General features: G+C 47.7%; 1 protein-coding gene and 1 long non-coding RNA gene across 2 annotated transcripts in view; both read left to right on the top strand.

The window, feature by feature from the left end:
• Positions 1 to 15049, top strand: part of LOC139059839 (hydroxylysine kinase) — a 345249-nt gene extending 330200 nt beyond the window's left edge. Inside the window, exons 9-10 of the mRNA XM_070538251.1 lie at positions 8359 to 8511; positions 14704 to 15049. Of these exons, the coding sequence (XP_070394352.1) occupies positions 8359 to 8511; positions 14704 to 14895 (345 nt within the window). The 3' untranslated portion in view covers positions 14896 to 15049. The remainder of the gene's footprint in view (positions 1 to 8358; positions 8512 to 14703) is intronic.
• On the top strand, positions 626 to 2159 carry LOC139059840 (uncharacterized). The gene is made up of 3 exons (XR_011514381.1): positions 626 to 926; positions 1734 to 1827; positions 2022 to 2159. It is a non-coding gene; the product is annotated as an uncharacterized lncRNA (long non-coding RNA).
• Positions 15050 to 16073: the final 1024 nt, after the last annotated feature.

Raw genomic sequence — 16073 nt, 5'->3', positions numbered from 1 at the left:
AATGCTTCGCCTTCGGGCGGAGGTGCGACTTTTTCTTTCATAGTTGCAATCATTTCTTTAAGCTACGCAACGATGCACTAAACTATCAACTGGACGAACAAAGAACAAGAAAGCTGTAGCGAAAATTGAACCTACGTCACACGGTTTGCTGAATAAAAGAGACCCGACGATTTAGCAAGCTGTTCCACAAATGCACTATAGTCGGATACAACTTTAGAAAAAAGGGGGCGTTTACTCCTCCGTGGCGGGTGCACCAATGGGCGCGCACTCTGGACCGACGTCATGCGCCGGACGGCCGGTGACTTCGCCGCTTCGGTCATCTGGGTGGGGCCTCCCCTTTTTTCTAAAGTTGTATCCGACTATAGGTATCTGCCGTTTTTCAATGAACGTCTTTCGCTCCAACGTTTTAGTGAGCTACACCATGAAAGTCATTTGTATGTGCCACGCTTCAATGAACTTCTCGCAAACCGTATCAGTGACACTGAGCGTCCGGCAAGGGAGGGGGAGAATTTCCAGCATTCGGTACGTCTGGAAGACAACGCACGGACTTTTCGGCAGCAGCACAAGATGGCGCAGCGTGTTTAGATGAAATAGGGTGCCTCGATGCGCGCGCCCCCGCTTAGGGTGAGGTCACCCTTTGAACCAGCCGGCGCCGCCTAAACCTGTTTTCGCGCGCTCCCTCCGCCATTGCGTTGCCCGCGTCGACTTCGCCGCGCTGCTGTGCGGGCGTCCTCGAAACGCTGCTGCGTTCGCGCGGCTTTCATCGGCGTAGAATGCCTGGATGTTGTGTTCCTCAGTGCTCCAACCATTCGAGAAATGGTTGGAGGATGTTCCATTTTCCAAGGGACCCAAAAAGGCGGCTTCTGTGGCTGGTGCGAGTCAAGCGTGACAAGTGGCAACCGACGAACTCCTCGTGTGTCTGCAGCGTAAGTGCCACATGTTGGTTCAGTGCTGTTTTTGTTGCGATTTATTTGTATTTTGTTGCGTTTGGGCAGCTAAGTGTCGTTCAATATTCTTCTTGCTCGGCTTAAAAAAGCTGCGTGAAACACTAAAACAAAGTAAATGAGTTTCACTACAGCGCGGTACAGGCCATTGTCTGCCGCTTGCTTGTTCGCATCCGAAATTGCACGACACGTGTCCGCTGGGGAATACGTACCACGCGTGCTTTCGCCGCTTCTTTTCATTCAAAGGTAATTGCCTTTACTAGGCGCTTGCCAGCGAATTGCGGTCTGGGCCCAAACATTGCATCAAGGCACAGAGCATGAGGACAAGCAAGGGCACATAAGCTGTGGCAATTACTGTGCAAATGGATGGTCCAGGAACCAATTTTGATTAATTCACTCACGATTTCTGAAGTTGTTTTTGACATGTGTGCGGCGTTGGGTAGCTTCCGCTGCCTATTAACCGGACGCTTCGTCCTACGACGCCGCATTATGTCAGTAAATGAGATTAACAGAGATCGTTGTTATGTGCAGATTGAGGCGCTCATTCGAGTAATTCGCCTGATATTTCGACTAATTTGTTCTTTGGCCTGTTAACCCGACGCTTCGTTCTGCGATGGCGGATTAAGTCAGTGAATGAGATAGACAGGATATGTTATGTGCAGATTGAGGCTCTCATTCGAGTAATTCGACTGATATTTGGACTACTGTGTTCTCTTGCGTGCTGCCTTCATTGTTTTCATTATCGAGCCGGAAATGCGCCGCTAATTTCAATATCAAATTCATCTGCAGGCTCATTTCGAAGCCAGCAGCTTCGAACAGAACCGCGCGGATGGGTGGAAGAAGCTCAAGCCTAATGCTGTACCAACGGTGTTCCCATTCAAAGGTGAGATGCCTCCTGACCCTGGTATTTGTTACCACGTTGCTTATCGGCTCATTATCTACATTTGAAAAAGTTATGTGAGGAAACGATTCATGCGCATACATATTAAATTTTCTGGCGCGCCTTCTATTCTGCTTTTAGTTAACACAATCTTAAATATATGTAATGGGCATTTTTTCTTATTTATCTGTTTCCAGAACTTCCTAAAGAGCGAAGGCCACCAAGGGAACGAAATGCACACGTGCCTGCATTATTCAGTGACGACGCAGCCGCACACAATTCTTCACGAGAAGTGAGAAACGTTCTTCCCTCAACTACGCAGGAATTTTCTCCCGCTGATTCTTCGTCAGAAGGGGAGATAAATGAGAGATTGGCGGCTACGGAAACCAACAATGCTAATGGGCAACTTACTTCGACCCCCAGGGATGCACGGCTTCAAGAAACTGCAATAGTTACTGCGACCCAACCCCTCGATTCTGAGGCAGCTGAGCTTAGGAAGAAGATTGCAGATCTCACAGCAGCCAATAATAAGCTTAGACAACATCATAACGAATCTAAGAACACTGTCAAAAAACTACAGATGCAGGTACGCAAGCTGCAGAAAGAGGCAACTAATTTCTCACGAAATACGAAGTTTTTAAATGAAGACCAAATTCGTGCTCTTTCTCGGAACAACAATCATGGTAATTCGTGGTCAGCGCAAACAGTAAAGCAAGGTCTAAAAATTAAATTTGCTTGTGGAACCACCGGGTATGAAACACTCAGAAAGATTGGCTACCCTCTTCCATCCAGCAGAACGTTAGCAAGAAGAATTCAGGGCCTGAAGTTTCTGCCAGGTATCCTGCATGAAGTGATCGACGTCATGAGGTCGAAAGCAGAGGGAATGGAGGACGTGGAGAAAGACTGCGTTCTCTTTTTAGATGAAATGGAGATAGCACCCGGATTTGAACTCGACCGTGGCGAAGACGTGCTTCTGGGAGGAACGACGTTGCCCTCAAAGCCTGAAGAGCCAGCCAATCATGCTTTGGTGTTTATGCTAGGTGGGGTAAACCAGAGATGGAAGCAAGTGATAGCCTATGAATTCACTGGTAGGCACGTGGACGGCTCTGTACTCAAGGCATATGTCCTGGAAATAGTGCAGATATGCAGCCAGATTTCTCTAAGAGTCCGTGTTATCACATGTGACATGGGTGCAGCAAACCGCGCTATGTGGAGAGAATTTGGCTTTTCGAGCCACCGCCATTCGACAACTTCGTGCTCAATACCTCACCCAACCTTAAAAGGGAAGGAACTTTTTTTCATCTCGGACCCGGCACATGTCCTTAAGAACCTGAAAGGACAGCTTCTAAGCTCAAAAGTTTTCACACTCAGTGATACTACAGTAAGCAGGAACGGACTGACGGCCTCGAAGGTGAAATTGGAGCATGTACAGGCCGTCTTGGATTATGACGCAGCCAACGAACTTAAGGTAGCACCAAATTTGTCAGAAACCCACATTAGTTGTGGGCACTTCACCAAAATGAAAGTAGGAGTCGCTGTCCAGCTCTTCCGTGAAGCCCCACCAGCTATTCGGTTCCTAATAAAAGAAGGAGTGATTGAGCCAGAGGCCGAAACAACAGCGTGGTTTATGGACCTCGTTTCTAGGTGGTATGCCCTCATGTCATCGCGTCATCCCACCATGGCGCTAAGCCGCAGGAACATTACTAAATATCATGCCGCCTTGGACACACTACGCACGGCAACAGACACCATCAGAGAACTGAAAATGGGCACTGGATCTCAGTGGAAGCCATCGCAAGCAGGGGTCCTAATTGCGACAACGGCTGTCCTTCGCCTTCAAGAAGTGCTTCTTGGCAGTGAAGGGTATGAATTCCTCCTCACGAGCAGGCTGTTGCAAGACTGCCAAGAAAACCTTTTTTCTGTGGTGCGGCTCATGAAGCCAGTGCCCACTGCGTATGACTTGAAGTGTGCACTCCGACTCGTCAGCGTCAGCCACTTTCTTCACACTCCGAGATCAACAAGCTACGAACTTGACGACCGCGAATACCTTGTCGATCTGCTTGCACATAACAAGAAGGAATGTGCAGAAAGCGAAGTCGATGAAATCAACGACACGGAAATTCTGTTCATTGAAGAGCTCACGTCAACCGAGTGCCGCATCTTGTTTTACCTTGGCGGTTTTATTTTGAAAGGAATTTTGAAATCTATAACTTGTCCGCAGTGCAAGGCTGCTCTCCTTGGCAAGCCTGACGATCAGTATGCTTCCCTGACTGCACTCAAGGAATACGTCAGGGATGGGCAAAACCTCGTATATCCAAGCGCTGATGTCATGAAAACTTTAAAAAACTACGAGGAACATTTCACCGCTGTCAACTCATGGTGCACAGGCAAATTTTTCACCATGAAGTCGCCACTTCGTTCTCTGATAGCCTATCTCGAAGGCATAGACAAACCCTCAGTGAACACATGCATGGCTCACAAAGAACGAATAAGCAAAATGCTGACTGCTGCATATGCCAGAGTGAGGCTCCGAATTCATCTCCGACAAATTCCGAGCACTCATCCTAGTGGCCACGGAAGCAAGACTTGTGCAGGGGTCAGCCTTGCGTAAGCAAGCTGGAATCTGCAGTTCTGCGAGCCTTTTCCTTCAAAGTCTGAAGTCTGCATCTATATATATAGTGATCACAACTATTTTATCAATTACGGTCTATTTAACATAAATGTCGACTTTTAAAAAGTGCAATAATGTTCAGTGTTCACGTTCCCATTAAACACAAATCTCTAACTTTGTGTGTTTTCATAAGCACTGAATAAATGATTTCATGTTTGCTTGGGTAACAGCTTTTGTATTCATCTGGCTGTTACCAGACGAAAAGGGGACTTTATATTTTATTACCGTTGCTGATGCTGTTTCTTCAAAGCGTGCAGAACCAAGACGTTGTTGCATTGACCGCGTCGGCTGAATTTTCTTACCGATCAAATTCACTCACTTGCATTGGGACATCAGTGAGGTTTCCCATGCAATCCTGTTTACCGCGCCTCCGTTCACGAAGAAAAATGCCCATTCAGCCTTTTAACGCCCTCCGCTTAACAGCGCGGGAGAAAGGGGGTTAGCCCCAGTCGCTGCCGAGCGTGAGATAGGGAGCCGGAAAGCGGAGGAGTCCGTTCTCCGCGAGAACGAGCATGCAGTGGGAGCGAGAATGGCGGCCGCCGTAGCAGACGACGCAGATGTCCTCACCCTAAGCGGGGGCGCGCGCATCGAGGCACCCTAAGATGAAAAGCGCGATAGTCCGATTGCGCATGGCGCGAATCTCGGCGGTCGCACGCCCTTCACGTGCCATGCGCAGGCTTTGCGGCAACGGCACTAGATGGCGCCCAGTGTTCCTAGGGCAGCATAAGTAAAGAGTGCAGCTGCAGTACGCGCCTCATGCATAACTTGTTTCCACCGAGACAATACGTTGTGTCGTTATAGTGATCTGATGCTATATGCATTACCGTCACAGTCATCGTGAGACGGGGTCTGTCGAATTGTAGACCTGCACATTCCGAGTTGCATATACCTAGTTACCCAGGTATATGCAACTATTCATGTAACGACGAAAAAACAAATGATTAAAGTGTCTAACCCTAGAGATCAGATATAATTCGCTGAACTGTCAGAAATGATAAAAAAAAGAAAGTAAGGGATATTCAAAGCTTTAACGTTCCAGTCGCCTGCTGTTCGGAAGAAAAATGACTTGGAAAATGTAATCGTACGAGTACGTTGGCGTGAGACTTTCAGCGGATGACCAATTCGGCGAGACGTGCGTCATGGCGGTGCCCAGATGTATGGCTGCTGTTTGAGCTGGGAATGAGAAAATTTGTGAAATTGGCCCAGGCTAGAAATACGGCGACGGAGGGAAAGACTGCGTAAATGGGACTGTAGCTTGAGAGATGAAACACTAATATAGGATGAGTTTGAACGGTGAATGAAACGGGCGGCTCTGTTTTGCGCAGCTTCTAATGAGTCAATGAGGTAAGCTTGCTGTGGATCCCAGATGGCGGATGCATACTAAAGTTTTGGCCTGATTAATGATTTATAAGCAAGTAGCTTTACATGTTGAGGGGCGTCGTGAAGATGACGTTTAAGAAAGCCTAGTTTTTTATTCGCAGATGATATTAGCTTTGTTACGTGCTCGCGCCATGATAAGTCATTGCTGATAGTGATGCCGAGGTAAGTATAGCACGGGACGAGTTCGACAGGAGAATCGGGAATCTTATAAGTAAATAAATGCGGGTTGTGACGACGATGAAAAGACATGAGCTTGCACTTATTGGGATTAAGTGTCATCAACCACTGACTCCACCATGATTGAATGATGTCGTGCGATTGCTGGGGATTTATCACGTTCCAAAATTTTCTCGGGTTAGTTGTTATCTTTTTGGGTAAGTCGTTGTGAAGAAAGAAACGTTTCGCGCTTTTCACTTCTGCCAAGTACGCATCTTCAGCGCTGTAGTATTTTTCCCATGCAGAAGAGCTGGGTCTAAGTTTAGCTGCACGGTACAGCCACTGCTTTTTATTTTTTAGTCTTTTGAGCGTTTTGTTGAATCAAGGATTTTGGGAATCAGAGTTGATAGTGCACTTTGGAATATATCTGCTCATTAGATCACCAATTTTGCGTTTGAAGATTGACCAGTTTGCGTCGACTGTATGCTGATGGAAGTGGAGTTCAAAAGTGGATAAGAAGGAGTTTGATTCACTGTTTCTTGCTGCGTAGTCGGCCTTACCGCAAAGGTTTATTGTTTTTTTGGACACTCTCCTTTGAACGGGAGTAATGTTAAATAAGGCGTGAATAACTTTAGGATCACTTATTTCCCTCAGGTAGGTAAGCTAAGGTCTCAGGATGACTAGTTAGAATGAGATCAAGAATGTTTTGTGAAGTCTCTGTGATGTGTGTTGGCTCAGGTATTATGTGAAAGATTAAAATTTAGACATACGTCGACAAATTCTCGAGGCTCTCGAGAAACGGTAACGTGAGGTTTGTGCCAGTTTATAGAAGGGTAGTTAAAGTCACCGAAAAGATTCATTCGTGCGCTTGGATACCTAGTTGTTAATTGTAGCAAAACACTGTTAAACTCACGCAGGAAGTCAGGGCTATTATGTGGCGGTCGATAGCAGACACCAAATAATGTTGTTATTGGCGCAGTGCGGCAAGTGAGCCACATAATTTCAAGGTGAGATGTGATGTGGACAAGCGAGAATGGTAGTTCTCGATTAACGGCGACTAAAACACCGCCCCCTCGAGAACCCTCGCTGTCGTTGCGAAAGAGGCGAAAATTTGGGAAATCATGCAGAACTTCAGAATCTCTGAGGTGTTCGTTGAGCCATGTTTCTGTTAGTACAAGTATGTTACTTCCGGACGACGATACAATGTTAGACACAAGGTCTCGTTTGGGAAGGAAGCTGCGCATATTTGTGAAAATGATGCAAACGCAAAGGGTGGTTCGGGAGTTGGTTTTAGTATGACAAGCTGATAGAGGGCATTGTGGGTACCGGCACCGAAAAGTTATCTGCTATGCGATTTCCTTCAATGCGTTTGTCGTTTCATCGAAGAAGTAGCGATTGGGCCCTATATGAAGCGTCTTATAGCGGAACGAGAATTTATTAGTTGTTTCTTTTGCAAATGCAACCAAGTGCTTTCGAATATTTGGACGCGGCGGGTATAATCTTCGCCTACACAGAATTTCATTCCTTTAAATTTGGGCCCTTTAGATAGAATAGCTTCTTTTATCTTGGATGATATGGATTTGACAATGATAGGGCGTAGATGGTTTGGGGTATGAAGGCCAAGCCGGTGAGCGCGCTCTATTACTTTGGGATCCAAGGCTATTTTCAGGTGTTCGAAGCAATGATCACCAATAATTTTTGCAGACTCGGCATATGTTTCACGGGGGGATGAATCAGGGAGACCGTAGAAAATTAGATTGTTCCTGCGGGAGCGGTTTTCAGAATCGTCAAGACGAAGCTGCAAGTCTTGAACCAAAAGAGCTGTCTGGCTAACTGTTTACTGAATGATTTCAACGTCTGATGTAACTGTAGGCAGATTATGGAAATGTTCTTCGAGTTCAGTGAGGCGGGGATCGAAATCAGATATTGTGCTGTGGACTGAAAGCATACGCCCTATTATATCTTGCAGGTCATATATTAGTGTTGCCTGGCCATTAGACAGCTTTTTAAATTCAGCCAGAACGACATCCAATTTGTCAGGTCCAGGGTTAGTTTCAACATCACCAGCAAGGAGTAATAAGCACCGTACATTATGACAACATTCGGCACAAATAGCGGTCAAACACTTCGGGCTCGGCAGCTGTATCAGGAAACAATTACTGGATTTTTTAGTAAATAGACTGACCTGTCCACCAACCTCCATGATGAAGAGAGCCAGATTCGATAAACGTGACGTGGCACAGCTGCCGAGCCCACAGATTGTGCGAGGTTATTGCTGGTCCTTTATAGGTGGCTCGCCGAGTGATGTTGCTGATGGTGTTTCCCAGTTGAAGTCGAGGGTCCAGTTTTTCAAGTGCGGTAAATGGGCAGAGTCGGCGATGGCGCTGTACCAGCGGTGGCTGTCTTCGACGACGCTCCAAGAAAACTCGGCTGCGGACCGGGAGGTGTCCAAGAGGGTCCGGGAGGTGTCGAGGAATACGGTAAGCAGAAGGCAAGCAGAGGCATGAAAGAGCACCTGCATGATGAAGAGAGCCAGATTCGATAACCGTGCCGTGGCACAGCTGCCACGGCGACATTAGACTGTGCGGCGACTTCAAGCTAACCGTTAACCAGGCGACACATCTGGAACAGTACCCGTTGCCGAAAATTGAGGACATCTTCGCATCTTTGTACGGGGGGGAGTTGTTCACCACTTTGGATTTGCGGCATGCGTATAATCAACTTCCACTGCACGACGAGGCACGAGAAATGGCCGTGTTGAACACACACAAAGGGTTGTTTGCATACAACGGCCTCGCGTTCGGAATCGCATCGGCTCTGGCTTTGTTCCAGCGCCACCTGGAATCCGTTCTGCAAGGCCTCCCTTGCGTCAAGGTGTACTTGGATGACATCATTATAGCCGAAAAGCAGAACGACAACTCAACTCTCCGACAATGGACTCAAGTTGAACCGTGACAAATGCAGGTTCTGCAAGAAACAAGTTTCGTTCTTAGGCCACAAGATCGACGCAACTGGTCTACACCCTCCTGAGGATATCGAAGCCATCACCGATGCACCAAGACCGGAGATGGTGAGCGAGCTAAAATCCTTATTGGGATTGCTCACTCATTACGCCTAACCTAACTAACTAACCTAACCTTGCAACCACGTTAGTCCCACTCTATAGGCTGCTGGCTAAAGGAGTTCGATGGCAATTGAAAGCCGAACACGAGAAAGCCTTCCAGACAGCCAAGCGCGCTATGGTGGCAGCGGAACTACTCGTGCACTACGACCCCAGAAAGCCGTTGCGGCTTGAATGCGATGCCTCGCCAGTTGGAGTTGGCACGGTGCTGTCAGACCGAATTGGGATCACAGACTATCCCATATCGTTCCGTTCGAGGGCACATACACCTGCTGAGCAGAATTACTCGCAAATGGAGAAAGAAGCGTTGGCCTTGTTGTTCGGCGTTACTAAGTATAGAGATTACTTGTTCGCGAAGCAGTTTACTCTGGTGAGGGATCACAAACCTCTGACAGGACTGTTTCACCTGGAGAGGCCGATTCCGCACATAGCCGCAGCGAGAATTCAACGGTGAGCATTGCTACTGTCGGCTTACCATTATGACCTCGAGTACCGCCAAGGACAGCTAAATGCTAACGCAGACGTTCTCAGTCGCCTACCACTGCCGTGCTTAGGTGACCCAGGAGGGCAAGAACCCATAGAATACGTGCTTTATACGCGGAGCCTAAATTCAATGACCCTTTCCGCTCAGCAATTAGCGGACCTGAGCCGATCGGACGATACGCTTCATCAGATCACGGGGTGGATCACACATGGCTGGCCGCGGCAGTTATGGGTAGCACAGCAACACCTGATGCCGTACTTTTCTCGCCGTAACGAGCTCACGGCCTGTCACGATATGCTTTACTGGGGCCATCGATTAGTGCTACCAGAGGCGGCGCGACGATGCATGCTAAAGGAACTGCACGAAAGTCACCCCGGTATCAGTGCCATGAAGCGCACAGCGCGAGCGTTTTTTGGTATCCTAGACTAGATAGGGACATCGAAGTGTTGGTTAAAAGCTGCCGTTAGTGTATGCAATATTGGCCCATGCCGGCTGCTCAAGTTCCATCTCCATGGCCGGCGAGCAACAAACCATGGTACAGGTTGCATATGAACTTCGCGGGCCCCATCAGTGGCTGCCAAGTTCTTTTGTTGGTGGATGCCGAGACGAAGTGGATTGAGGCCATACCTTTGAAGACCGCCACAGCACAGACGACCATTCAAGTACTTCAAGGTATTTTCGCACGTTTTGGCTTGCCCTACTGCTTAGTATCTGATAAAGGACCACAGTTTTCAAGTGCCACTATGTCCAGTTTCTTGAAGGAAAGTCAAGTGAAACACATCAGAAGAGCCTCATACCATCCTCAGTCAAATGGGTTGGCGGAACGGGCTGTACGAACAGTAAAGGAATGGCTTCGAAAGAATCCGGCAGGTACACTGCAGGAGCGACTAATCAAGTTTGTGTAACTGGAAGGAGGAAAATCGCCCGCAGAACTGCTGTTGGGCTTCCGTCCCCGAACCAGGCTGACAGCTTCACTGACAGACAGAAAGGTGACAGAAAATGATGGTTCTGGTGAACCTGTTCTAGGAGCAGCAAAAGAACCAACACGGTATAAGCCTGGTAGGCAAGTATGGTCATGCCAGTTTCAGTCTGCTCGGAAGTGGATGCCGAAGACAGTAGTGTCCTCGACAGGAGCACGCATGGTTACACTGGAAACAGCGGAGGGACTGCAGCGGCACCACGAAGACCAACTCCGGCCACGGCTCGGCACAGGGTCGTCACCTAGCAAGCCGAGCGAAGTCCATACCGGCGACGAAGCTCACTGTAGCGCCGAGCAGGCCGCAGCTCATGAAATTTCGGACGCGCGGGATGTCGGCTCTCAAGACGATTACCAACAGCCACCATGTCGTTCGACTCGCCTACGGAAACCCCCAGATCGCCTCACTTACTCCAGCTTAGGGGGAAGGGATGCAGTGTTATCAAGCACGCGTGATGTAACGTTATCAAGCCCGCAAGCTGATGTATAGCATAAGCAAGACAAATTACATGTGTCGCACTCTTGCTATCATGTCCAGTCATGTGACCCTTTTCTGTTTTGTTATAAAACTAGCAACACCAAGCAATAACGCATTCTTTGATCTGCACTACCCGCCGGCTACGTCCCGTCACTGGATCCTTCCTAGCACTGACAGCCCTTCGAGGCGAAACTGCCACTTCTTGAAGAAATAAATGATGCAATTGTCCGTCGGCCGGATTCCAACAGATGGCTTTTAAGCACAGAAGCACGACACTATAATCGATACGCTACGAACATTACACCCGTGTGCCTCATAATCGATCGTACTTTTGACATGTAAAACCGCGGAAACTGTTTAAAATTAACGCTTCATTAAACATCAAAGCATGGCCCAGTTCCAGAAATAGTGCCGTGTAAAACATCAATTCCATCTTGAAGATAGCGTAGACTTGCCACTCGCGTTCCAGTGAAAATATTTCGCCCACTGACCCACCCCCCCCCCGAGCGACTGGTGACGCGTTTGAGTGCCACCACTCGCGACTCAGTGACACTACCACTAAAATGATTATTTCTATTCTACGGTTTCGATATGATTGAAGCACGCATTAGTCGGGAACTCAGGAATTTTTTGGCCACCTGCAAATCTTTCACGTGCAGTCAATGCATGGCACAGGGTACTTTGCATTTCGCCCCCGTCAAAATGCGGCCGCGGTTTGATCCCTCGACCTCGTGCTTAGCAGCGTAACGCCTTAAGCCACAAACAACCACGTGCGATTGACTCCGTTCCTGATCTCACCCGCCTCACGAAGGCTGTCTTTTATAGACTTCTAGTGAAATTTGAATCACCTTCCAACTTTTTTAGTTACTCTATTTCAGCCTTCCTTCTCATAATGATGTAACGTGCGCATGTGTACAATAAAGAGTTGAAATTTCGCGCACATGTTCATCAGTGTCTCCTTTTCTTGGTGCCTTGCTTAAAATAATCGAACGCAACCAGCGAACGGTGGTTACTACATAAACAGTCTCGAAATCGCTTGGCCGATCTGGGACAGCCAATCTTCTGCCCTGCCGTATGGGTCCTCATCTTCATACCTGAGGGCTTTTTTAGCTGCACCCCATGCCTTTTTTTTTAAATCGCCTGTGGCAGATGGCACGATTCTAAACTTTGAGCGACATTACTCGATGAGCAAGCACATCACTTTAAATGCAGTCAAAATGCTTAATTAAATAATTAGCATAATTACGCTAATAAACTAATTACCTTTCTGCACATATTTCAATCTACGGGTCGTAGCCAATGAGTTCGCAAGGCATATCCACTTGGAACGAATTCTCAAGACTACACCATTTTCGAGATACCATCTTTCAGGTGCAGACGAAAGGTGTTGACGATCGATTTACTTTTGGGCTTCGATGCAGAAAACAAAATGGCAGCGCATATCGCGATACAGGTCCATCCTCAGAATATGCCTTGCGAACTCACTAGCTACAAAGTAGATTGAATTAAGTGCCGGAAAGTGATCAGTGTAAGGAATATAATTAGCGTGATCAAGTTAGTTATTCAATTAAGTGTTTTGATTTCTGGTGTATGTAATGACCACCTCATCGTCTTTCTCCCTTCTTGCTTCCATTTCGTTGTTTGTCCTGGCATTTCAGCGGAGTGCAGGATTGTTTCCTTGATTATGTATTGTAGCGGACTTGTCTTTAAGTGTAAGTGAATTGTACCACATGCTCCCCTCAATCAATGCCTCTCTGGAGGCCTCTTAAAATCAACAAATAAATAATTTAGCTAGATGATTAGGATTTTGCTATTTGCAGCAGGCGATTCTTTTAAAATTTGGTGCAGCTGAGAGAAACGTGCTATTTAGATTGGATCCACCAATTCTCGTGCTCTTTGTTCCCCGCTCTTGCCCATGCTGCTGGCATGCAAAAGAAAGGCTGCTTGAAGGACAGGTCCTGCAGTGCATTGCAAGATGTGCGCTATCACATTTGCTCCCTCAGGTGGCCGTTAATGCCCATGGTCGGACTTCCGCAGCTAATGGGGCCAGTGCAAAGCGTCCAACTTTCTGTTTTCATCCTCGCTTTTCATCACCACGCGTAATACTAGGGCATAACACTGAATTACGCGCGTTGGAAGCTGTAAAGGCCATGTTGGTGAGATGACCCTCGTGCGTGTCGTGTTCTCTGCGTGGTGTCTCTTTTTGTCGTCGTTAAGATGACTGTGCTGTATCACAAAGTGGCAAAGTTATCTGGAAGCTTTGCTGGTTAATACATCGACAGAGAAACTAATGGCACTTGGTTTAAGCAACACCTTCGAAGAACTAAAAGAAGCCCAAAATATCGCACAGCTCATGAAACTCCAGCAGACCAAAACGGGAAGGGAACTGCTAATAAGGCTAGGCTTCACGGAATCAATCAAAGAAACCCAAAGAACGGAGGGGGTTCCTGATGAATATCGGAAAACATACACTTTTAGCCCCCTACCCAAAAACATGGACCCAAACCTCCACACGGTGCGAAGGGACGCAAGGGCGAAATACGTCGAAAAGTACCTGGCCACAAAAAAAAAACACCAGTATACACAGATGCTGCAGTATACGCAAGCAAAGAAGCACAAACTTAGTAAAGACAGCTGCGATAGTAATAAGCCAGGACTACAAAGAGATCAGCAGCGCGTCAATGAAGGACTGCTCGGTGACGGAAGCTGAGGAAATAGCCGTAGTTCTAGCGGCAGTGGAGGGCTACCGATCCGAAAGGTCTTCAACAATACTCACCGACTCGCAAGCTACGTGTCGGCATTACATGAACGGCAGAATAGAACGCACAGCGCTTCACATCCTCCGCTCATGCAAAACTAACAACAAAGTCAGGCATACGATTTTCTGGGTACCGGGACACGCTGAAATAGAAGGGAACCTAAGGGCGGACAAGGCAGCTCGAGAGCACACAAACCGAGCAGCCACAAGCACCTACCCTGAGGAAACCATACCAGTCAACCCAAGCTACTCAGACATACTGAATTGCTATAAGGGGGTCTGAATCAAATACCCTCCACACCACAACAGCCTAAATCAGCATGAAGCAACCTCTTGGAGGAGGCTGCAAACGGGCACATACCCAAATCTAAACACACTAAGCAAGATGTTTCCCACCCAGTATATAGAGGCATTTGCCCCTGGTGCGGCGCCAAGCCCACCTTTTATCCCATTACATGGGGATGCGTTCAGAATCAACAATTCCTTCAAATAAAAGACCCGAGTGCGGAGCAGTGGGAGAGGGTACTCTCCAGCAGTGACCCGAAAGTCCAGCATAGACTAGTAAGGCCCGCTCACCGAGTAGCCACCCTCAGTGGTGCCATGGAATAGGGGCGTCGACCCTGCGCAGATGGGAAGGAAGACCGTGAAGACGGCCGACCACATCTGCCACCGCTAATTTCTAACCAATTAGAGCAAATAAAAGTTTTCCTCCTCCTCCTTGCTGGTTCACCAAGTGTTCCTTAATTCAAGTTTCTATCATGCTTTGACAGCTCCATTTTTATGGGTTATGGCTATATTGTCATTTTAACATGTGTGACCGAGCAACGTAGCTTCATTTTTATACTTTCTTTGCAGACGCTGGTGGCTGCACGATTGTGTCAGTCTCTGGTGAAAGGACTGGAGTCATTCCGGAAGAATCCCGACAACCCGTACGTGCTGTATACACAAGAAAGCGGGTGGCGGTGCCTGCGGAGGCTTTGGGACACTCCGAACGAGCTTCTGCTTCGCACGTGGAACGGCGTCATTGCCGAGGCTGACGAAGCGTGATTCGACGTGATTTCTCCGGAGCATCGGCAGTGCTGGCATGCAGGGTGTCGAAGCCGTCCTTCTGCAACACTTTTTGTGCGCTCGAATATGAACGTGATTGCAGGATGGCATGAGAAAAAATAAATTAATACCATGCACAAAGGGTGGCATTGAATGCGTAGTGTCATGTGCGTGTCAGTGACTTTTGTGGGAAAGTGAAGGAATATAATGCTACGTCCAAGAGCTTGTTTTCAAAAAGTGTGCGGCATTCCTTATCTTCATTCATAGCTGTGGAAAAGAGTGCGGAGAAACTGTGGGTCAATACGCCTGCTAGCTGTCACGAGCGAGGCCGTGGCTCGTCTGCTTTGTGATGTCACTCATAGCTTTCTAAAAAGGGGGGCGCTCCCACACTGTATACGTGTCCGAAGAACAAACGTGCGGTTGAGCTTTGCAAAAACAAGGGAAGTCACGAGAATGCAGGGTCAGTATAACATAGACGAAATGTTTACTAAAAGAATATGCACATCCTATTAACTGTGAGAGTTTATGTTACACAAAGAATTTTGCTGGTAGATCGTATACAGCACCATTTGGGTTTCTTCCAAGAATTGGAAGACTGACAACGTGTTTGTGTAAAGGAAGGAATTGCGTTTGACATGTGCCTGTTTGCATCTGCAAGACGAAGACCTTAAGAAATGGCTTGCGGCGAGCCCGGCGCTGCTTGAATATGTTGCCGCCACGTTCTGTGCAACTATTCGGAAATGTTTGAGCTCGTTGTCCTTGCGATTTGCGTAATGCCAGTTCATACAAGGTCGTCACACAAGCACTGTGTAACCTTTCGGTGCAGCAGCAACAAGAGTGTGCGGGAATTAGTCTAGGCTGCGCAAACACGACGGGCATCATAAGCGGCGGTGTGTGTTGTGAACTCCTTTCGCCGCATCAGTTTTCGCTATACGATGAGAACCGGCATCTGTGAATGACCTGCGTGTATGGGAAACCACTCACTATGTTATCGGTTGTCGTGGAAATTATTACTTAGCAGTGCTTGTCTACGGCCAACTCAATGAAACCTAGAAACTAAGCACCAAATCTTTTGCGTCAGCCGCTGGCACCGTTCTCACGCATTTCAAATCTAGTAGACGTAGCATCAATATGCTATATGTCCCCATTAGCCTTCTGTGTGAGGCCGATGGAGTCGC

The sequence above is a fragment of the Dermacentor albipictus genome, chromosome 5, assembly GCF_038994185.2.
Source record: "Dermacentor albipictus isolate Rhodes 1998 colony chromosome 5, USDA_Dalb.pri_finalv2, whole genome shotgun sequence".
Classification (NCBI taxonomy): domain Eukaryota; kingdom Metazoa; phylum Arthropoda; class Arachnida; order Ixodida; family Ixodidae; genus Dermacentor; species Dermacentor albipictus.
This window is presented reverse-complemented; position numbering and strand designations above follow the sequence as displayed.